The sequence below is a fragment of the Excalfactoria chinensis genome, chromosome 7 (genome assembly GCF_039878825.1).
Source record: "Excalfactoria chinensis isolate bCotChi1 chromosome 7, bCotChi1.hap2, whole genome shotgun sequence".
Lineage (NCBI taxonomy): Eukaryota > Metazoa > Chordata > Aves > Galliformes > Phasianidae > Excalfactoria > Excalfactoria chinensis.
Genome location: NC_092831.1, coordinates 17,385,291 through 17,409,620, shown reverse-complemented (window position 1 = coordinate 17,409,620; position 24,330 = coordinate 17,385,291). Strand labels below are relative to the sequence as shown.

Below are 24,330 nucleotides of genomic sequence, written 5' to 3'. Positions count from 1 at the left end.
TTCAACACAAAATCACTTTGAATTAAAAATTAACGACTTGCTGCTTTGCTTTGACTGTGTGTTCTTGGCCCTCTCCACAGGGAACTCTAGAATATCAAGGGAGCAAGAGGAAGCCAAGAAAACTTGGGTAAATATCTATCTTCTTAGTTCTAAGCAACTGTAAACAGAAGAAGTCCTTTGTGATATTACAGAATATGCAAAACTTTCTAGAGAGGCTTCTAAAAATAAACAATTAACATATCTCTGTGCATTGACATTGGACGTTTTCTACAGAAGCAAATGTAAAACTCGTATGTAGTGCTGTCTGCAGACACTAGAACTGATTCTTTCTAAAGAATCTCTGAGTACTCCTACAAAAATAATCTTTATGTTTTAAAATGTGTTTGCTACTAAGGAGTGATTCCAGATGAAAGGTGTTGAACCTGAAGTCCTCTAACATAGAATATGACCAGCTTTGCAGCTTCTCACTCTCAAAGGGCTTCAGCCTTCCTGGGACAGCACATTTTAAGAGGCCCCTCATCCCAAGAGAGTGTTACTTCTTCTCAATTCAGCTGAGTCAGTCCTTGTTGTCACATGGACAGTTACCACCTGGAAAGGTAGAAATTGAAAACAGCCTATGGAAGTCCAACTGGCTACTTTTGAGATACAAAAACATTTTGCTGACTGGTGACAGCGAGGGCCAGTATATGCAAAAGCGTCTGCTCCGAGACTACATGAGAAGCTTCTGTAATATTTTCTCACTTGTTAATCAATCTTATGAATATAACCAGATGAGTAGGTGGTCTTTGGGTCAAGGTTAAAGCCCCAAATTTTGCACGACTGAGCAGAATTTAATTTACTCAGAATTTAATTGACTCAGTTTCTCTCCACTGTTTTAAAAAGTCTGTATTCCTGTTTCAGGGACAAAAGTACTGATATGAGACTGCAATTCTCACTGTATTTCACCAGAAAATGAAGGGCCCTTAGTGTCAATAAGGCTTTGCCCCAAAATTAGTAATATGTTCTTTGGTTCACATGCACGGTAAACTGTCAGCTGAAATACATTACCAAAATAACACCACATACATGGTACGCATACAGACAAAAAAAAGAAAAAGCCACATTGCACAAGTGAAATGTCCATTTGATGCCAACAGCTGGTCTATCATTCTGTATAGCTAAAAAAGAAAAACTGCAGAGCCTTTCACTGATCCTTAGAACCATTCAGATTCCAATCGCAAGCAGTAGCAACGTAAAAGGCACATGTAAAAGCTACATCTTTCTGATCAAATCACTCTAGCCTTCTTTTTTTTCCTTTCTTGTATTAGCACCTTTCATTTTTGCACCTGAAGAGAAGTTTTTGTTTCTGAAGCTATTCACATAATTGATTTTTTTTAACTTAATCAATGTTGTTTGTTTTCTTTCAAGCCAAATCAAAGTGCTTGATGGAGAGGATGAGTATTACAAATCACTGTCGGCTGTTGAATCTATCCCTGAAGATGACAGCTGTCTCAGTTCCCCATCTTCTCCTTCTTCAAGAGGAGTGTCTTTTGCTCAAAGCTGAACTTATTCTGTTGACTAACACTGGTAACAGTATTTTCATGCTGGTAATCTCTTCTAATTAACTTTGTGCTTGCTTATGTAAAAAAATACACATTCAGTTAGCAACTTCCTTTCAGTAATTTAGATCTGTTTTTGCAGATACAAATTGTATTTCTATTAAGCAATTCCAGTAAAGGAAGCAGCACTACCTGTACGTGTTGATGTTGTTAACCAGCACATTTCCTTAGCAGCAAGGTTAGTTCACACAGATCCAGCTCCTTCCTCCCCACTCCCCCAGCTGCTGTTTCCAGCCTGTGCCATCCCTTCTGTTGTGCTGGCACAACTGCTGTGTGGAAAATAAGATCAAGGAACTGATCTATATTAAAACAACACTGTACTAAAAAGCATCTTTTGGGGTCATGGTGAAAATGTTCTATATTTCCTTAGTCTAATATTAAATCTCTAGCATTTATAACTTTCTATGCTGTGTATGGTTTTAAATATTAAAAAAATGTACAGAGTAAATTCATCTAAAACAATGTGCATCTTAATTTACTTGTAAGTATTATTTCTTATGAAGTATTAGTTTGCCATAAGTTTAACTTGAAAAACTATTTCAAATATAAGAAGCAAAACAGTTTTAATGCTAACATTAGATGATTTCAGATTGCTTCATACAGCCCTCCATGCAAGTATCTCATATCTTAACCAGGGCTTAATCTCTGTGCTTGAATGATTCCTCTACTTCTACAGCTCTTTTGTACGTAACATGAAATAATGTCACCTGAAAATTTTTCTACTTGTTTTCACTTTTTTTTTTTTTTTTTTCCAAATTCCTAGTGAAACCATTGTTAATTCCTATGGAACACAGAGACACTTTGCTGGCAACAACTTCTGTGACAAAAGCTGAATACTTTGTCTGACTCTACTTTCAGCTTCTGACCCACAGTTCTGATCTGTGACAATTCTTTGTTTCTTTTCTGTACATCTCTTGTCAAAAACTTTTGGAAATAAAATTTTCTTATGTGTACTGCCTTAAAAAAATATTTTTGAGAAAATTCATTCTTTGATAAATGGTGCTGAGTAAATCTGACCATTTGTTACACAGATCCAATGTTAATGCTTGTTTTTATCTCCCCTCCAATGACCGCTATGACCTGCGCTAACAAACCTTCCTCCTTGTGGAGGTGCAGTCCATGCTCATTTGATGTGCTATAGAATTTCTTGTGATTTAAGTTCACTGGATCCATCTTTTTTACCACAGGGTGAGGAGAGATGGCATAGGAAACAAGAGACAAATATGGTCAGAGCATCCTTAGGCTAGAATAGGGTTTGAAGGGAGATAGTTCAGCAGAAGTTTTGTCTCATTGAATAAACCCTGTAGTGAAGTCAGGGCAGTGCAGACAAGAACAAGAGGATTCTGTTGTTCCAAGGACAAGCCTTCATTCAATTTTCTCCCACAGTGTGACAAAAGTTAAAATTCTGCAAGAGCCAAGAATCCTTCAGTTCACTCCTCGCTCTCTTCTGCTGTATATCTGGGTGTGGGCTTTAGAGATTTTAGAAGTTAAGGATTCATTAAATTGGTGAGTAGCTGCAGATGAATTAATGTCATTAGAAGATGCAGTACAACCACAAATGGCAATTTATATGAGCTCATGCATGCAGGTCAGTTTCTTTACTTTTTGTCAGAATATAACAAGAAGTATTTGTTATGATTCCTCATCAGAAATAACATAAAACTTTTCCTACATAATGTATGCATTCTCCAGGCCCATTAATCTGCAAAGTATCTGGATGGAAAATGACATTATTTTGAAAACAGTCCAATAACTAAACTATGCTTTTATACTGGCATAGGTCCTAGGGAGCTCTAGCAGTATTAGTGCTTTGTGGTTTCATCTCTCCTTTCTGAAAATAAAGTTTCACTGGGAAAATAATGTTTTATTGCTAGTGCGGTGCACATCATTATTATGCATAGTAAGAGTTTTATCAACTGCTTCAGTTAAACAGAAGCAAGCCTTCCAGTTAGGTATTACATCAGTTATCTGAAAACCAAAGGCTTATCTTACACTGAGTAATGCATTATGTGGAGTAGTCGTATTAATTTCATAAAGAAGAGAAAAAATATAAAAAAGTAATATATAACTCAGAGAAGAGCTTAAACTGAAACTTAAGTCCTGCTGAAACCAATAAAATTTCAGCTTATGATTAAGTGCTTTCTGAATGGGGCTGAGTTAACAACTTCAGAACATTAAATAACAAGCACAAACAAAAGACGAATGCTCTCTAGATGCATTCCTTAGGTCCTTCTTGTTTCTTCTTCCGAGTTATTAAGTTTGTATCAATCTCAGTCATCTGAAATGGACTTCAAAAGATTTTGTGTCATATTTTAAGTGCTCTTGAATTGCATGAAAATGGTAAAATATAACATCTTCATTGTTATATAAAATGCCACTACCTGCATCTGATATAGCTTCTCAAACTGGTTTAACATCACTAATATTTTTATTCTGAAGTTACTGCCTGAGAACCACTGTAGAATTATCATTTCTGAGTCAGATCTGTACACAAAGCTGGTCTGTACTTGGCTTTATTTCATAACTTAACCGTTTCTTCATATGCTGTTTGGCTGATTCATTTAACACTCACCATGTAACACCCTTGAGGTGAGTTATTCTCATCTTTAGTGCATATATATCTCTTTAGATTATTAGAGACCATCTCCTCAGCATTGTACTGCTGGTGACAAGATGGCAGAACAGATTTTCACAGTTAAATGTGCAAAAACAAATTGAATTTTAAAAAAAGATAGTTCTGAAAATATATGAGATCAGATACAAACGCAGGTGCATAATGTGCCCCAAGAAATAGGAGAAGCAGTGCAGGAGACGTGTCAGTCTGATGGTCCTGGTCAGTGGGCACATCAGCACACATTGCTCAGATTTTCTCATTTGGTTTATTATTTATTATTTCATTCCGATTTATTTTCTTTCACATATATTATCCTGAAACATTAGTGTATTTTGCTTAATAGTTCACAACATCCTGTTCCTAATATTTTATAAAAGTAAGACTTTAAGTCCTGTTATGAAAACTTGTAATATATTTAACGCTTAAAGAGCGACGACCAACGAGAGATTTTAGTAGCTTCCTTCCGCAGACCCTAATGGCACTAGCAGCAAGTTCTGCCTTTCAGTTATGGCAGCATGAAAACTTCTCTGTGTGCCAAGACACATTGGGCAGGGAGCTTTTGGAGATTAGTCCCTTTCATTTGGTAATTCTAAACTTGCTTTTCGCTTAAACATTTACATCACTTCAGTAACATAAAGGGACCTTAGAATAGGAGTAAATTGCAGCCCTCTTAAATTTGCCCCCACTGTGACCTTCCTCACCCATATGCCATAAGAGTGGTGGAAAGGGCTTTTGTGCACTGAGGATCTTTTAAGTAGTCCCCATCGCACCATCTGAGGAGCTGCTACTTAGAAGCTTATAAAATATACATCTATATAGTGTAAAATCAGAAACTTTCCTAAGACTGGTCAAACCCAAAGCTGATGTTCCTTTTGGTGGCAATGACCATATTTTTTAAGTGGTAGCTGCTTCCCCCTTCCCCCCCCCACCCCCCCGTACTAAACAGCTACTGATTGTCTTGTGCCATTTACCATAGTTGCATAATACTTTTAGAAATGTATTCTCACATTATACTTTATTCTATATTATTTAACTGTGTTTATACTTCCAAGCAAATGTCCTGTCATCTTTTAATTCCACGGAGTTCCTAACTTCTGATATGTTGTGTTTAGAAGAACTGTAGATGGCACATGCAAACAAGGTGGATTTTTTTGTTTCAGTTTAAAAGAAAATTAGTTTATTTAAACATGGTCCTTTCTAATGGAATAGGGCACCTTCTAACAGCACTGTCAGAGGGAAAGAAGGAGCTACCTGTTATTTTCTACACACTGCTTTTTTACACACCTCTAGTGCACTTCTCATTCAAATAAGTGGCTGCAGACACTAAGGATTTGTAAGAAGTCTCATTGTGTCACTATTTTCCATATTTAGATCTCTTCATATTTTTGCTCTATCTTGTTTAACAGTAGTCTTAACTGAATAATTACTTACCTTTATTGGTATAACCAACATCCATTACAGTGATGGAAAATGTTTTTATTTATATATTCTATTATCTTTAAAAACAGACACAGCTTTAGACATAGACAATATTAAAAAATATAAGTAGAATATATGTAGTGTCTGTAGATATAGCAGTCTTATTCAATATTGAACTCAATAAACTGTAGGAAATTGGGGTGTTTCATATACCTGGTGATGTGGCTGTCTCTGATGGAGCAACACGTGTGTCCAGTTCCTGCAGCGTTAATGCTCAGTGCTCTCATTTCAGTATCTGTTGATCTTCACTTGGTTTCACACAAATGAGAATAGATGATCAAATCTCACATTTTAGAGCTCAGGTCCATAACCGTGAGTAGAATTTCATAAGTGGTTGTTTTTTTTTGTTGTTTTTTGTTTGTTTGTTTGTTTGTTTGTTTGTTTGTTTTTGTTTGTTTTTTCATCAAAAATGAAGGAGTACATAATTTAGCAAAAAGATTTTTGATTTTATGGACAGGGAGTAGGAAGGTAATTTTGAAATGGAAGCAAAGGGCTGGAAGTCAAGGTATCTGAGTGGCATTAGTCACTAATTTATATCAGATTTATATTGATATATATATTGATATTGATTTATGTTGATATGAAATCAGATTTAAGCCCCAAGATTAAATGTTGCCTTTTTTGTTTGTTTGTGTTTAATGCTGTATTTGAATACCTAGTTCCCTCCTCTTAAAATAATTGAACATGCATAGGGATATTGCTTTTGTATAGTAAAAGTTAGCAGTAAAATAAATAGCTGAAGTCAACCATATTCTTATTTCTCATTCCTTTTTTTTTTTTTTTTTTTTTTTTCTCAAAACAGAAGGAGAATTTTGGGAGACAACCAAACTCTGGCATTTTTTAATGTCTTCTGGTTAACCAGATACATGATAGTACATACGATTTAAAATAAGGCCATATGGCACAGAAGTGTCATCCTCCATAGGAAACAACTAAATAGTTTTAGTTCTGGTATATGCACAAGACACAGCATCTAATAACCTTACCTATCCTACTTTTTACTCTCATAACAAAATATTTAAAATAATGTCAATTTTATTGTTAGCATCAGAGATATGTTTTGTTAGCATCAGAGATATGTTTTGTTAGTGTGCCTTTTCTTTAAGACAGATCACCCCTGAGAGGAGTTGTAGCAGAATGCTTACTTAACAGAAAATGTTTCTGCCTGACAGCAAATCAGGATTTCCAAACTGACAGAAGAAGCACAGAATGCTACGAAAAACCAAGGCCTGGGAGCAGCCCTCTAGGCCTGAGCTAGAGGTTATAAAGTCGGTGAGAGGCTTTGTGTCTCCTTTGTGCTGGGACTGGAACTGGGATGGGAAGAGGCCAACAATTCAAAATAATAGCACACTGTGTCTTCAAACTCAGACTGATGTCATGATTCATCCTAATGGATTTCCCAAGAATTATTGGAAATTATTTTATTACATGTATAAATCCAGAATCAGTCAGAAAAATAAATATATGCATTGTTTTACCGGGGAAATGTTTACTGTAGCACTCATGTGCTGTGATGCTAGAGGACACAGGAACAGATAAGTGGGAATCACATCTTGGAGTTATGTTTCTACAAACCAGATTACATATTATTGATCGGGACAGCAGTAGATTAAATCCCTTGCTTTTCTTGGGAGCCCTATTTTTTTAACTAAATTGCAGAGATTATTTTCCCACAATTTAAATACTGTTTTGTATGGTTATTGGAAATGGAGATGGCAAGTATGTAGATTAACATTTGCATTCTGCAGAAGACCAAAGTCCCAGTTTCTGAACAGCCTCCAGTGAAAATTGGGTTTGAAGCTCTCAGCGAAACCACTATGGCCACAACACAGACTAGGGGCTGTCAGCTGGGATGGAGCACAGAGCTGGGAGGGAGGAAGACCTGTCTGGGCTGTGTCCCAAAATTATCATCCTATGGATCATGGCAAGTGTCAGGTAAAGATATCTGTCTAAAACTGGAGTAGCAGAAGAGAGGTGTTTTGATGTGAGATGTACCGATGGGATGGCTTGTGTTTCTGATGGAAGTGATTCTCATAGAGCTCAGTGTTCTGGGAGATGATGATGCAGGATTCCTGATGGAGTCCTTAGCAAGGAGAGGCGAAAGTAGAAGAGGTGTTTTCACAAATGGTGTGATGTAGTTTGTTCATTGCTTTCTGGTCTTACTGCTACTCCCAGTTACAAGCAAGAAATAACACAGTTAATGCAACTGGAGCAGTTAGGTAAAGGCTGATCTGACAGAGCAGCTCCTACTGAGACCACAATGTCATTGAAACAGAAACTTCTGATTTTGTAATTTCTACCACCACGGGAATGAGCTCAGCTGAGAAGGATGGTTACAAATAATCTAATAATTTGAGAACACTGATAATCTAAGATCCCCAGTCCTCATACAAATTTCTAAGGCTGCTGAATGCTGTGGGTGAAACAAGAAAGGCTGTCAGTCCATGCAGCTGAAACTTGGGACGAGGCAGTATATTAAAGACACTGCCACTACTTTTTCTCTATGCCTCGAGATGAAAGTAAACTGTAAGAGAAATAGTGAATGTAACCACTTTATACTCTTGAGACATAGGTTTGGTCTGATGAAAGCTTACTTTCACATTCAAAGATAATTCCTGTATTTAATGCAAGCAGAGACAGTTTATTTCATAAAATTGATCTGTTAGAAATGAAGTTCTGAAAGAAAAGCAAAATGAAAAGCTATATGAAACCATATTTTGTGATTACTTGTGTTAGAGTCTTCAACATTCTGACCTCAATGCAGATTTACAGTTGAATTCCAATTGGAAATTGGTATTGATTGATTATGTTGCTCATTTAACATTCCAGCATGCTGCAACAATAATGCAACAGACTGTGATAAAATGGGATGTGATCTAACAGGACATGACTGGTGGGATGAGAGCATAGCGCTGGGTCTGCTGCTAGTGCTGTGCAGTAGTTCAGGTTGGCATCTTATATGCTTTGATTGTTCATTTCATTTTACTGTCATCCTACTGAGTTGAACACTTTAAAAGACACTGCGTTTTTCCATCTGTAAGTCTTGGAAAGACAGATGGATATGGAGAAACTCCACCTACAGTACCTTGACTGAATGCCATTGCCCACTTAGCGGTAGAAAAATCCCTTCTGGAAAATTAAAATGCTCTTAAATATCTTTTATTATGAAAGGCTCTTCAGTACAGGAACTTACTGATCTCTTACAATTGAAATATTTGTGATTCGTCTTTTCTTAATGAGCCCAAGTAAAACCAACTGGTTCTTATCAACAGAGCTGCTATATTATAAACACCACTTCTGTTACACTGAAGCTAATCCCCAGTCCTGTTAGGAGAAACTCATCCTTATTAAAGTAACATTAAGAGTTTCTTTTTATTGATCTGCTCCTTTCACTTAATGATAGGAACTTACTGATGTTTTAATAATAAACTTGCAAGCTTTATCTCATTTTACTTCAATGTGAGTTACAGAAAAATGCTATGGAAACTAACTTAGCATAAACATTTTGCAGATGTCTTTAAAGGTTAGGGGGGAAAAAAAAAGATTTAGTTGCACTGCATGTTAACAAAGATGGCTGAAAAACTACAAGATAAAAGAGAGCCTGGAGTAGGAACATCAAAGAATTGTTAATGACAAGAAATACCATTAGGGTTAGCATCCCCTTTGTTTCAGCCCCCTCACACCTGCAGTGTGTTGCAGATTCTGCCTTTGTTGGCACATCTGAATTACTTCCATTAGCATTTATAGAAAAGTGGCTGCAAAACAACAGAAATGTACCCCGGGTTTTCTCTGTTGCTCCAGAAAGTCTGATATTAGGTTCTCTGTGGGTTTCCTTCAAGGTACAGTATCTTATTGTAAAGGATACTATAGACCCGGGATTCCGTTGATTGCAAATCAGCGAGGTTGAAAGGAGAGGATAGCTTTTGTTACTGCTCGAGAACTAATATAAGCAACTACAAGAAGCACACATAAGAAGCTCAGACATTAGCAATAGCAAAATCAGAGCGTGAAATTCAGATTAGCCCTCCACAGGCTGTGAGAGGGAGGGGGTATTGGAAGACTTGGCATGGCTAAAGGTGTAACCTGTTTCATTTGGCCCCTGAAAATTTTTAACAGATGGTGGGACCAGCTGTCTTTTTCAGCCATTTAATAAACTCTTCGGTGGTAACAGTTTGGGAAGTGGGGGGTTTTGAGTCTTAGGCCAGAGGAAAAAATAAAGAAATCTGTCCCAATTGTCTTTGCCAAATAGCGAAGTCTGGAAACATTATGAAAAGTTAAAGTGAAAAATCTAATTGATGATAGTGTCCTGATTATACGTTTCAGTAGCAGAGGAAAAAAGGGCTGACAGTGCCCAAGTGGACCAATGCTTGAAAAAACGTCTATTATGTTGTTATCTTTATCTGTCATTTTAATTTCGGCTCTTGCAAAGGAGGCACATAATGAGAAAATTAAAATGAGCTGTAGGATGAGAAACTGTCTTACTTTTTGAGACATGACACTACGTCAAAGTAATGTCTTGTATAAAAACCAAACCCAAATACATGTTGTGGATAAGATCAAGTTCATACGGTGAACTTATTCTAACTTGCATAACACAGTGATATATAATAAAAATAAACTGCCAGTTTAGAAGCATATAATGTTTGGGCTTCAGTAACCTTAGTGGTATGAGGGGGTTTCTTATTATGAGCTTATTAATAATAATAATAATAATAATTTAAAAAAATAAAAGGCAAAAAAGGAAGAAAACACTAGAACCCTCTTTCTTCAGTTAAATTATTTTTTAAAAATTAACATTTCCGACACAACACTTAAATGGCAACTCTCAATTATAGGAGATGTTTTATTTAAAAAGCATGTCTAGTGTCTTTGAACAGAACAGTTCTTTTTGCACATTTACATGCTACCCAGCTGAGCAGCCAACCCTTCCATTTGACAAGGGCTTTGTTCTGCCTACAGGCCTATTATAAGCCCTAGATTGTTTGCCCTTAATAAATTGCAACAATAAGACAGAAACCTCTTTCAAGTTAAGAGAAATAAAACACGTTGCCTACATTGCAAAGCATATGAAGTTCAGTAATGACAACAGAAATGTATCTACTAAATCTCATTTGCTTTGCTCCCGCATCACCGTGGTTAAGATAGCCCAGAAAGGTTAGCATCTTTCCATACACTGAACAAAAGATTAAAGAAAACAACAATGGGACAAAACAGCTCTAGCTACAGTTTCGGGTGTTTTGCTTTCTCCTTCATCATATAAGATCATACTGGGTGCTATGTAGAGAGGCTACTGGGAACTATGCCTGAAAAATAATGTGAATGTGATTTAATGTAGCACAGAAAAAGAAAGATGTTTTTAACCAAAATGAAATGTGATTTTATATGAGGGAGGAAAAAAAAAAAAAAAAAAAAAAAAAAAAAAAAAAAAAAAAAAAAAGGGGCAATTATTCAAATTAAAGAATTTATACTACTCTCTGGTGTGTTGGTGTTTGTCTGCTCATGTGTGCCTGTCAGGCTGTCCCCTCAATCACAAAGCCCTACCAATTTTGCTTTTATAGCAACTAATGGACATTCTTCTGTGGCAAAAGTGTTGGCTGGGAGCTTGTGATCTTAAACAAAATTGCTGAGCCCTGTTTATGGGGCCCCATTTGTAGCATTCAGCTGCCAGCTGTGCTGTTTGTGTTTGCTATAAGTTGTTAGAAATGGCCACCTTTGTTGAGCTTAGGTCCTTTGCATGTTTTCTTCACTTAAGCTGGAAATTCCCAGTGATTTTTAGAGCATATCTGCAAATTATGAAACAAATAGGAGGCAGTGTGCAAAAGGAACGGACACCTTGGACTCTGTTTGCAACAGAAAAATTAAAGAAGGTGAGCTTACTTGTCAGCAGACCACTAGTAATTGAAGTAATTTAAAAGAGCTGTCTCTGTTAGAAACTTGTTAGTAACTCAACGCAGTGTTTTCAGAAATAAATTCCAGTCACTGGTTCATTTGTAGTTTACATTTTTTAAATGCTTTCTTTTAATTTGCAGATGGAAGTCCTGAGGATATGAATATTTTTTTGCTTTGATAATAAGAGAAGGACTCTCGGTACTGGGAAGTGTTGCTGGCAGCTGAAAGTACAGAGATACAAACTTTCAAAGGAAATGTAGTGTTTATAATACGTGTCAATTCCTTTTCTTTAAAGGCTACTTTTTATTCTTTTAAGATGTTTTTGACCCACAGACAACACTGTTGAGGACTATTCGTCATTTTCTTGGGAATGTTTGGTATTTCAGACACCTCTGCTTTTCTTAAGCTACAGCTTGCACAGCCACCCTGCTCTCCCAGGAAGAGGGAACTAAAGATGAAGGTAGCTGTGGCTTTTTCCTCTCCTGTCTTCTTTTGTGTCACAAAGAATTAGAGGCGGATTCTTCATTGTCTGCCACGGCACAGTGACAAGGTGCCAGCTTCACCGCTTCTCCCAACTGCTGCACAGACCCCAAAAGAGAAGATAATTTGTTATTTCTGAGAGGGCAAAGCCATCGTGTTTTACCCTGCTGCTTCCAACAGGGTTCATCTCTGTTGTATCCAAATCTAGGTGGCACTTGGGTGAAGAATTTTAAGGGATGGACACGAGAAAAGAAGTGTTCATTATTTTTGATGAAGAGGGGAAAAAATGGACTCAGGAACAACAAAGTAGAAAAATATGATATGAGGGATTTAGAAGAAAAGAGAGGAAACTACCTCAGAGAAGGAGCAGAGGGAAAAAAGGAAAGCACAATTAGTTTCATGGAAGAGGCAACTCTGAGTAAATTTAAAATTTTTAAGATGATCCCTATTATGGGCTATGATGAAGCTTCAAATCTTCTTGGAGAGCCTCTGGAGATGAATGTGATACTGTAGTAGAAAGCCACCTGGAGATGCTTTGGAGGCTTCTTGAGGATATAAATGGTATAGTTACTGTGAATCCAAATAACTGCTTTTAGAATGCAAAGGTATAAATGGAACAGTAATTGCAGTTCCATAACTAAAGACAAGTGAAAATTATCAGATATAAAACTCCTAGATGATGTTCTAAATAGTCACTTTTCAATGCTAGAAAATCACTGTGATATTAAAATATAGTATCCAGGGATCTGGTTCCCCTTTCTGAAATTACAGAATATCTTTGTTTTTTGTTTTGCTTTGTTTTGTTTTGTTTTGTTTTTTTTGGTGGTGCAAACTAAAACTTCTTTTTTTCTTTTTTCTTTTTTTTTTTTTATTTTTTTCTTTTTTCTTTCTGGGACAGCAACATTGCAAGGAATCCGGTTTTAAAGACAGTAAAACTACTATATTTTATATTTTATAAATCTAAAGTAAGGTTTAGAAAGAATCTTTCCTGTCATAAGTCATCATAGTAACTTATTTTCATCTTATTTTCTGGGGCTTCATTGTGTCACAAGAATTTTTTTTGCTTCTTCAGACAAATTGAACAGTGGGTAATATATCTTAATATCTCTACCATATATTTACTTTTTCACTTCCAAATTAAACTAATCAAGAGATACCAGATAAATACCAAGAGAACAAAATACATCACTGATTTTTCAAGCTCCATCATGTAAAAACCCAAGATTCACTCAACTATCTGAATATTGATTGTACTTTTCTTCTCCATACATAAAGATTTCAGATGGTTATAGCCCAATTATATTTAAACGTGTAATCTGTCTGCTTAGCTAGGCTGAATCTCAGAGCTTTCATTAAAATCACAGTGTTTGTGGTTTTGACAAAATACTTAATCAGCATCTGGAAAATCATGTTTAACAATAGCTCACATACACTCCAATGGATAGCATGACAATCTTGTTCTTACTGCCCTAGGAGTCTTCATTGAGCTCTCTGTATATCAGTGTATGGCTGAAGATAACGGCAACACAACCTGAACTGAAATTTGGGACATGTAGGAAGGCCACTGAACAAGGTACAGGTAGAAAACTTTTTCTGTGTCCTAAGTGGGTCTGAATGGCCAAGAATAGAAAGCACTACAAACAGTCCAGACTTCCATGATGGAAGCATGCATGTTATGTTGTAGCTGCCTGTAGGACTGTGGAACCAGTCAAATGCTGATCAGCAAGGATCTGGAATGAATGTTTTCCCCAGTAAACACTGAGTATCCCCAAAGTGGGCTGACACAGAAATATGGTTGTCTGGTGGTCTTTTATGAATTAGCAGAGTACACTCATTGTTAGAATTACAGAGGCACACTATGCCCACTTAAGGGACATTTTTGTCTTTATAAAACAAAGGTGTGAGGCTCAATTCTTCAGTTTCCATCTTCTGCTCTAAATACTGTCCACCAGGCTGGGTAGAAATATTTGTGGTGGGCATGTTGGCTTATCATTGTGCTTGCACAGGCCACATGCTTGTTATCTGCTCTCCCCAGCAGCTTCCCACAGGAAGATTGTTATCTCTTCATAATTCAAAGCTGCTAAGAGAAGGTACAAGAGTCAGAAGAGACTGACTTGAAATTGGGGGTGAGAAGGATTGAGAAAAAAAAAAAGGGCAATGAGGTGTAATATCCTAACAGTATTGCCCTAAGTTAGATGACTCTTCAGTAGGGTTAGGATGTGGTGTGGGGTGTTGTCTTCTTCAGTATCCTTTGATAAGAATGGAATAATAACACACTACTTTATAGAAGAGGTGTGAAGATAAATGCTTTAAGACCATGTGCTCAGCACTGCAGTGACAAGTCCAACAGATTGACTGAAGCTCCTCCCAAAACACACACCTCACAGTCTGACCACAGTTCTTACTCAGGCCTGTCTCAAGACTTTGCTCACTGATCCGGTTCCCATGTTTCCCCAGCTCCACAGCTGCTCCTGCCAATCAGACAAATCTCCTGAATTGGGCCTGTTGCTTTGATACCCCTCTTCATGCCCATGGCACTGAGCCCTACTCCTGGGTGACATTCCCTGTCTGTGGTAGGTTGGCTGGTGTACACAGAGGTCGCAAAAGGTGGACTGTGAAAACTACCTGGACTGCTGGCTGGGAACAGGAAGAACAGGATAGTGGAAATAAAGTTTCCACCCTTTATTTATATATGTTAAGAGATAGATAGATAGATAGATAGATAGATAGATAGATAGATAGATAGATAGATAGATAGATAGATAGATAGATAGATAGATAAGATAGATGGATAGATGAATAGAAGAATACGTATATATATGCCTGTGTAGGGACTTCTGAGTGAAATGTTATTTTAGCTAAAAATGAGCACCCTGCAGAGATGAAAACACATTCAATCAATCATTAAGAACAAACTGAGCTCCATTCAGTTTGGTATTCTCATTACCCATGACCCCAGCACCAGCATGTACGGAGCCATGCCCACTCCTAGTTCTCCCAGCCAATCTCAGCACTACTACAATGTGAGCTCTCAGGTTGCTTTTCTACCTCACCACTACCAGTGACAGCCTTTTGCCTCTGTCCCCCATATGAAATGCTGTCTTGCACAGGAAAAGGAGATCAAATGCATCCACCCTGTAATACACAAACACAGCCAGGATCTGGAAAGTGAGGGACTGCTGGAATATCAGCAGAGAGAAAATTCTGCTGCAGCCTAACAAGAAGGTCCTGGCCCCAGGCTGCTCCCTCCTGGCTTGGTGCATCTGAGCAGTGGTGCTGCTCTACTCTGTGCAGTTGCTTCTTGCCTTCTACATCCCTCTGCTACTGCTTTCTGCTTTTTGATGCTTAACTTCAAGTAGTGCAAGTAGCCTATAAGAAACAGTGGAGTGTGTACCAAAGGAAAGAGCAAAGGTAACTGAATTGTGCTGTTTGTAGGAAAGAATGAGCAAATACTGATCAGCTGAGGTGCCTCTGACTGGCAGAGCAATAGCAGACAGAGGAGGTGGTTTGTTTTATAGACAATGCAATCAAAATCTCTGTGAGGGCCATAAAATAGAGAGCAGCCACTGAAGTGATGACCACTGTGGCATATGGTATCTAAATTAACAGAGAGTGTAGCATCTCCCGGGAGGAGGTCATCAGGGTATCTTGAGGCTGGGGCAGAAGGATCCTTTTGTCTCTTCCTACATTAAATTCCTGAGATAAGGTAACACTGTACTCATATGGAAAACCAGATAAAACTGGAAAGGCAATGGGGTGGGCTTTTTTTTGAGTCTTTGATGCCAAGTTTAATGGATCAAGCTATGAACATTGCTGGTACTCTTGTTATCCTTTTTGGGGAGGGTGGGAAGAATTACCTCTAATGCCTCTGTGTGATTTCTAAATCTTGATTTAAGAGGGATTTTGATTACTCTGTTCTCTTATAAATACTCTTTTACTTCTAGAATGCAAATGATCTTTTCCTTAATTTAGAGCCAAGTAAATGAGAAGAGGCAGGAGAAATTCATAAATCAACTGATAACTATATCTCATTAAAGAGAATCATTGGCACTATGGAACAGCTTCTTTCTGAATCACTGCATGAACCAAGTATTCTTAGCATGAAAAATGTAGCAAAGCACGAGCTTGCCTCAGTTCTTGTGGGCAGCTGCTCTACTCAATGCTGTACAAATTCTGACAGAAGAGCACTGTGGCACAACCCTGTACTTAAGTGTATCAGTACGGATACTTGCTTGTTTCATTTCTTTGTTTTGTTTTGTTGTTTTTTTTTCTCCTGCCTTTCTTATTTTTAGATGAAAAATGTGGGAAAACAGGGAAACGGGAAAACAGGAAAAACAGGAAAATGTGGGTTTCCTGTGGCCTCCTGAGAAGCAGTCAGTGATGCTCAATGACAGATTTCTCCTGAATCCCATTATTTGGGTTTGGAGCTCATGTAGCAGAGCTGTGCCATTTGGACACCGGAGTCCCAGCACTGCAGCATCGTAATCTCTCTCTCTCACATTTCCTAGCATAAGAACTGACTAATTCATACTAAGGATTAGGTAATTTAGATTAAGAATGCATTTCCATTTTATTGCATTATCTGTCCTTAACCATAGAGCCTTCTCTCTTTTACACATAATATGTGATACTCTGCTCAGTAAAGCCAGATCGTGGGGCTTCCTGCACATAGGATGAAAAACAGGGATGTGAGATTTACTGAGGGAGAGGGGCCTGATAGTGTACCCTTTTCTGCTTGCCCTCCATCTCACATTTCCTGCTATTTGTTAGGCTGGAGCTGGAGCCATGGCCATGCCCTGCCCCTGAGAGGAATGTCCTTTTTCATCTCCTTGTCCTGTGTTTTCAAACAGCTGACCAAGCAGTGCAGCCCTGGGTGAGAAGGGCTTACTGAAGAGTGATGTGAAATGTGACTCATGGCCAGTTTAGGATGACGCTTTGGCTTGGCATGACCAGGTAGTGGGACATGCCTCAGCTGGCACTCCCTGGTCACTGCTGCTTCACTTCAGGGTCCTGAGTTCTGGCAGAGCTGGGGTGGTTTGGTGAAGAGTTTGGTGAACAGCAGCCTGGTAATGTCTGAGAGAAAGGCAAGGGGTTGCTCTTTCCAAGCTCAGCACTGTTGTGTGCACAACTACAGATGTTGTCTTGTAAAGATGGGGATGGAAGCTGGTCCTGCTGTGTAGACTATAGTGAGAATGTATTTGTGTTTGTGAGGGTAGAAAGCGTGTGACAACTGCTATATACATTTGGAATCATTTGCTGATGTTAATTTATTTCTATGTAAATTTTTGTTTGAATAGTTTGCATCATTTATGCGCTTACCTGCACCAGTAAGGCATCAAGGTTTGAAGTGAAACAGAAGCAAAACACGAACTGCATTTCTGAGAAGACCTTTTTGTCCATCCTCCAAGGCTGCTTTTGTACGTCTTTCTGCCCAGCTAAGGAGAGTGTCCTTTCATCTTCATATCCAAAGCTTTTCCCAGACCAACTTGGTACCCCAGGCCCATGTCGGCAGCAACTTTGTGATGGGCCAGTGCCACCCAGAGCCAGAACTCACCCAGGGCCTGCAATGCTGGGGCCCCAGCACATGCCAGCAGCCAGGCTGGGGCCTGCTGGCTGCCAGCTGTGTGCCAGCTGTGCTGAGGCTTGCTGCCTGCTGGGAGCACACAACTGCCCTGAGGGCTGCTTCTGGCAATACTGGTAGTACTTTGAGGTTTGATTTTTCTACTGGATTCATCTCAAAAACTCTCCCCATGTTGGTGTGCACTCACCTATGTAGTGTCAGTAGGCACAAGGAGCGCTGCCTGCCTTTCACTAACATGTATGCATTGATGGAATAAGCTACCTTAGAAGTTTAGAATGTTTGGGGAGAGTCTTGAGGCCATTTCCCTTGGCAGCGACTCTTTCCCAACACACTGTTAGTTCCACTCACCTTTTTTCTCCTGCCTTTTTTTTTCCCCCCACCTCAGAGACTCTGTAAAGAGCACTTGAACTTGGTGAGAAAAAGTATGGGTTTGTGGAGCACTTCTATTCAGATGTAGTCTTTGAAGAATAGGTTGTTTCAGAAGTGACTCCTGAACTGCTGAAAAACACTGCATTTAGAAAATATATTTTTGTCACCTAAATGCTCTGTAATGACATAGTTGCTCTTTTACAGCGCTGGATTAATCCAGTGAGCCAAACCCAGCACAGTGTGGCAGCCGTGCAGTCACCCAAAACTTGGGCTGAGCAGCGTTCTCACTCCCAAACAATGTGTTCTTCGGAGTTCTAGTGCAGCATAGAGACGGGCAGTACGATGAATTACGAGACCCACTTTTGAAACAGTTCTCTGCTGGGCCTCCCGCCCGCTACGGCCGTCCCATCGCAGCGCTCCCCCCGTGTCGGAGGCCCCAAGGCGTTACGCGGCCGCTGCGCGCGAGATGTGACACGGGGTCGGGTTCTGCTTCTCGCCGGTACTCCGCGCGGAGCCGTGGGAGAGGACTCGGTGCTTTAATCCCTTCAAAAGACAGCGGCCTAATTCAGCTCTACGACTCTTGGAAGTCTTTGAGCGGACGGCGATTGTTTCCACGGGAAAGGCAGATAAGGATCTCTGTGCCGGCGTTTAAAGGGACTGCGGCGGCGGTGTGAATGCAATCGCACCCGACGGCCGCGGGGAGGATCGAGTTACCCGGGCTGATGGCTTCTCAGGGCCGCGGCCCGGCGCTGCCCCGGCCCCGGGGGGATGCGGAGGGTCTCGGAGCTCCGCCCGCCCGCAGCGCGGGGCCGCCCGCAGCCAAAGGCGCTGCCGAGAGGGACTCTGCCTTCGTTTAAAAGAGCGCAGCGGTGGCGGTCGGCGCCCGCTGGGCGAGAGGAAACTTTTCCGCTCCGCTCCTCTGCCGCCGGCCGCTCTCTGCCCGCCTGCCCGTTTTCTCGTGGTCCCGGGCCCTCCTTCCCCGGGCCCAACCCGGCCCTCACTCGAAAGACTCCAAAGGCTGCGGGCGGGGAACGCGCGGAGCTCGGTTGGGGCATCCCCCGGGGGCGGGAGGCTGCAGGGGGAAGTTCCGCAGCTCGGACCGGGCGGCCCCGCTCAGGTGGAGCGGCTGCACTGCGGTGTGACCTCGGGGGGGCCGGAGGCAGATCTCGGGCGATAACAAAGCCACATTGACACCTCGGGGCTGCGCCACAACCCCTTAATTGCGGGGGGGGTAAAAGGAAAAAAAAGAAAAAAATAAGCAGAAAAGAAGCCCAACACGAGGAGGGAGGGGGGATCCGGTGTCTCGCGCATCCCGCGAGAGGGTCTCCAGGCGGTACGGGGTCCTTTGATCAAGAAAATCCAATTATTTGTGTATATACATTTCCCACATAGTGATTACTTCATTAATTGTCCCGCCTTTATCTCCTCCCTTCCCATCCCCCCTAATAATCAGTTCTTTTATCCCGACCAACAAACACACCATAGGAGCTTTGTGGATTCAAAGGATTTGCTTTCGCTTCTGAAAGAGCCGCTATTCTTTGATGATTGGGTAGCGGCAAACTTCAAAGCCATAAATCTTCCTTCTGACTGGCTGGCGGCCCAGCAAAGTCCTTATCAAATTCTTGGAGGTGATCCCGGCGCAGGCAGACGGGCCGCGGAGATCGGCGGCGCGGGGAGGGCCGGGCGCGGAGGCGAGGCCGGAGGGCAGCGCGGCGCAGCGCAGGCGGCCCGACAGTTCCGCGGAGTCCCCATGCCCCGACGGGGCGCCTCGCCCCGGGCGCAGTAGCCATGGCCGCGGTCGCCGTCCTCCGCAACGACTCGCTCCAGGCTTTCCTCCAGGTCAGTGCCGGCGCCCGAGGCTCCTCCGCGCGGGCGGTCGGGCGCCGGACGGGGCTTCTTTCTGGGGCCGGGGCCGCCCGCGGGGAAGGGCTGCCCCATGCAGGGAGGCGGGGGTACCGCTCTCGGGAAGTTTCCCGGCTGCGCGGCGCGGTGGGGGCTCTCCGGGCCGGGCGGGAGGGCTGGCGGGCGCGGAAAGTTTCTGCGGGGCGGGCGGCGGCGAGTAACGCGCTGTGCTTCCCTCCCCGCGCCCCGGCCGCCGCCGCAGGACCGCACCCCCAGCGCCTCCCCGGACGTGGCCAAGCACTCGCCGCTGGCCCTTCTGGCCGCCACCTGCAGCCGCATCGGACAGCCGGGCGCCGCGCCCGCCGACTTCCTGCCGGTGCCCTACGAGCCGACGCTCGGATCCCCCTCCAGGATCTTCCACCCGTGGGGCGGCGAGATGCCCGCGCACTCCCCGGGGGGACTGCCGCCGCCGCACCCCAGCCTGGGGCTGACCCCGCAGAAGAGCCACCTGCAGCCCTCCTTCGGGGGGGGGCACGAGCTGCCCCTTACACCTCCCGCCGACCCCTCCTACCCCTACGAGTTCTCCCCCGTCAAGATGCTGCCCTCCTCCATGGCCGCGCTGCCGTCCGCCTGCCCCCCCGCCTACGTCCCATACGCCGCCCAGGCCGCGCTACCGCCCGGCTACTCCAACCTGCTGCCGCCCGCGCAGCCCTGCCGCCAGCTCTCGCCCAACCCGCCTCCCGAGGACCTGCCCTGGTGGAGCATCCCGCAGGCTGCCGCCCCTCCCGGCTGCGCTCACCGCTTCCCCCCCGCCGCCGCCGCGCTGCCGCGGGGCCTGGTGCTGGGCCACTCGGACTTCGCGCAGTACCAGACGCAGATCGCCGCCCTGCTGCAGACCAAGTCTCCCCTGGCGGCCACGGCCAGGAGGTGCCGCCGCTGCCGCTGCCCCAACTGCCAGGCGGCCGCGGGCAGCGCGCCGGAGGCGGAGCCGGGCAAGAAGAAGCAGCACGTCTGCCACATCCCGGGCTGCGGCAAGGTGTACGGCAAGACCTCGCACCTGAAGGCGCACCTGCGCTGGCACACGGGCGAGCGGCCCTTCGTCTGCAACTGGCTCTTCTGCGGAAAGAGCTTCACCCGCTCCGACGAGCTGCAGCGGCACCTGCGGACTCACACGGGCGAGAAGCGCTTCGTCTGCCCCGAGTGCGGGAAGCGCTTCATGCGCAGCGACCACCTGGCCAAGCACGTCAAGACGCATCAGAACAAGAAGTTGAAGGCGGCGGCCGATGCCGTCAAGCGAGAGGACGGCCGTGATCTGTGACCGCCGAGAGCGCCCGGCGGGGCGGCTCCGGGACTCGCATCTCGAACGGCGAGCGGGAGCCCGGGGCTGTGGGGCAGGACGCTCGCAGCGCCCCGCGGCCGCTGTCCCAAGACGGGCGCTGTTCCTTCGGCCGTCGGGGCGGAAGCGGGGCAGCTCGCGGCCGCGCTCGGCGCTTTCAGGGGAAAAGACTGACGTTCCGTGTACAGGTTATTTAACGGCTCTGTTTAATACAAATGTTTCGTCCCTCGTCCCGGCTCCGCGCGGGGCGCCAGCATGTTTCTGTACAGCGACCCGCGATTGCAGCGTGAAAATAAATACGTTAACACTGGGGTCAGCAGGGAGGTCCCGCCGAGTCGGCGTCCTTTGATCACCCCGGGCCCCCGTCCTGCCCTGCCCTTCCCTACCAGCGGCGGTCCCTCGGGCTCTGTTCGGTTACCGAATGTGGGGCCGGGAGCACGGACGGGGAACGCGCCGCCCGGTCCGAACCTCAGCGCCAGGAAGGAACAGCTGTCGGAGGAGCGCGGGCCGCATCGCTAGTCCCCTGCCCGGCTGTGGCTGAGGCGCGGCACAGAATGCGGGAGGTGAGGGCATTAGGCTCGCTGTCCCCCCGGGCATGCTGCCGAGGGACAGCTCTGGCACAAAGCATGGCAGGACCCCAAACTGTGTTCTGAGGTACTTTTTGTGGGAAGCCACAGCCTTTGGGGTCTCCTGTGTACCGTCAGGCATCGTGTCAGTTTGGGCATAAAGCTGCGTGAAAGTATGAGGCTTTTTACTATAACAAGTTCTCTTCTAACTGAAAATGGTATGAAACAAAACAGGAGAAGCCTGTTCCACTTTGCTCTTTAAGATAGCAACCATGTTATTTCAACCCCAGGCTGGATGTGCTCCCTGGCTGCCCACAAGCCCGAGCTGTGCTGGCATCAAGCGCACAGTACCCGGCTGCAGATCTGGGTCTGCACAGCAGCAGGCCAGGCAGCACTGGTGGTGATGGGATGCACAGGTCTGTGGGGGTGCTAGGCCTGGGAGGGAGATGTGATCTCAGGAAATAATGAGACTCAATGATACCATTAGAACGCTCACCTCTGAAATAATGGCAAGTTAATGAATAGTTTCTATGGTTCAGCTATTTGACAGTATCTTAGTGGTTATCATTCTGAGTTCATTTCTGGCACCATGTTGTTAGGGTCAAATTATTTAATTAGTTAATTAATCTGTTCTGTTCTTCACTATTGCAGAATCTTCTATAACCTGTCCTGCCACAGCAAGCCCTGTGAGAAACACCTTTGGGCTCTTGATTGTCAGTCAGTGCCCATCATTCAGTCCCCAGAAGCATGCTGGTGTGTAGTGAGGTGCCTTTGGTGTTAGAGTGAGTGATGGCAGCGGAGGCAGTGGCAGGTGATGGGCCAGGTTCAGGAGTCTTTACTTCTGAAAGTCATTGGGACAACAGCACATCCTGTTTACAGCTGTCACTTAAATATGTCATCGGGAAAAAAACATAATGCTCCTGCTTTGCAAAATGTTTCCTGGCATGCAGAGACAGCCTTCTTCCTTGCTTTGAGATTTAGTTACGGTAGGAATGTAATGTTGCAGAATTCAAGGCTGCTGTAGAAAAGGGCCTCTTTCAGTAAGCAGTTTTTCAGTTCTGTACACAGATCAGATGTGCCTCAAATGGACAGTAATGGGAGAGCTTCTGTTGGTAGCTGGGGAAGGGGAATGGTGGTATCCCAGCGTACAAAGATCCTCTTACAGGATAGGATAATGGCTCAAAGGTGGCCACAGGATAGCAGCATTTCTCTGCTATGCTGTGCCCAGACCAAGGCAAAGTACTAACGTAAAGTGGAGCAGTGTGTTGGCTGCCTTCTGGCATGAGTTCAGCCTGGAGTGGGGAGCAGTGCTGGGAGAGCAGATAGAATAGCCTGAAAGTCAGATCTAAGCTGGGCCACAATGGAAACCTGTTCTCCAGTTAAATGATGAGCTGAGGTTTGCCTGCCCAGCAATCTGTGCTGACAGGTCTGTCCAGAATCTCTGGGGCTCTAACTCACTCCATGCAACAGGACTGGTACCAACATGCTGACGCTTCCACCGCTTGCTCCATTACTGCAGGCTCACACTTCAGGCATGAAGCAGAAAAGTACTTCCCAGGCAGTGCCAGCGCCATGTTTAGAGGTGGGGGAGGTGCTTGATTTTCTGTAAAGATATGTTGTGTTAATACTGTACCCTCACATCTTCTATAGCGTCCACATGACAGATACATTTACAGAGTGAAATTGCACAGATGCAACCAAAATGAGTTCAATGCCTGTTAGAAAAGCTGCATTTCATTGAAAATCTATGTCAAATGTTAATTAAAATCAACAAACATATACCAAAATCCCACAAAATTGTGGAAAGGTAGAAAACTAGGCATCTGTGGCACAAGGTAAGTGAAAGTAAGATTTTATATTTAATGAAATGTTATGTCACTACAGATTTTAAGCTGTTCACTGGAGACGGAGGGCAAATCCGCCAGAGCTGTTTCATATTCATCTCTAAATAGCTAAATCATATGATCATTTTTCAATTGAAATCGTTCAACTTTTATAGTAATATGGCATTTAAATCTACGTGACCTTTCTGATGTGTGAGTAGAGCATTACAAAAATACATTGCTTACATCTCAGGAATGTATTTCTAGTTGGCAAATTGCGCTCTATAATAAAATTAACTTTTAATTTTGCATTTACAAAATACATTTTACACTTTTAGCTGTTTCCAATCAACTAGAACAGCTGTTCATTTTATCAAATTAAATGATTAATATTCTTCTTTATCACACAGTTTGAGTACATACGCTGCTCAAGGTCAGTTCAATTCTGAATTTTAAATCTTAATGTCATTGGTAGAACAGACACATCAAATAAACCAATTCATCTCATAGTTAATTCAAATTAATTAAACTTTACTCAAAAAAAGATGTTGTAATACAGCTTAGGAACAGATTTGGCATGTTTTCTGTATTAATAAGTGGCCTTTGCACTCTGACAAACTTTTAAGCTGACAATATTAACAAAACTTTGCTCTCCAGACCATTTTTTTTTTTAAGATGTTGTTATCCAGTTATTTTTAGTTAAGGGCAAAATCATGTGAGCCTAATTTGGGGCTCCATCTCAACCAAGCTGTC

The 24,330-nt window shown here is 43.1% G+C and overlaps 2 protein-coding genes across 2 annotated transcripts in view; both read left to right on the top strand.

Moving 5' to 3' along the window:
• The window catches only part of MYO3B (myosin IIIB), a 173,272-nt gene extending 170,725 nt beyond the window's left edge, over window positions 1–2,547 (top strand). The window contains exons 36-37 of the mRNA XM_072341621.1: window positions 81–127; window positions 1,408–2,547. Of these exons, the coding sequence (XP_072197722.1) occupies window positions 81–127; window positions 1,408–1,543 (183 nt within the window). The 3' untranslated portion in view covers window positions 1,544–2,547. The remainder of the gene's footprint in view (window positions 1–80; window positions 128–1,407) is intronic.
• A 17,063-nt stretch (window positions 2,548–19,610) lies between these two features.
• SP5 (Sp5 transcription factor) lies at window positions 19,611–21,661 on the top strand. Its single transcript, XM_072342047.1, has 2 exons — window positions 19,611–19,849; window positions 20,115–21,661. Exons 1-2 carry the CDS (start codon window positions 19,799–19,801, stop codon window positions 21,168–21,170), a joined length of 1,107 nt encoding a protein of 368 aa, XP_072198148.1. The 5' UTR covers window positions 19,611–19,798; the 3' UTR covers window positions 21,171–21,661.
• The last annotated feature ends 2,669 nt before the right edge of the window (window positions 21,662–24,330 follow it).

What these genes read in the sequence shown, in the direction of transcription:
- SP5 (XM_072342047.1), top strand. Translation starts at nt 19,799, where the DNA reads ATGGCCGCGGTCGCCGTCCTCCGCAACGACTCGCTCCAGGCTTTCCTC. An exon ending in CGCTCCAGGCTTTCCTCCAG is followed by an intron (nt 19,850 to 20,114) that starts GTCAGTGCCGGC and finishes CCGCCGCCGCAG; the next exon opens with GACCGCACCCCCAGCGCCTC.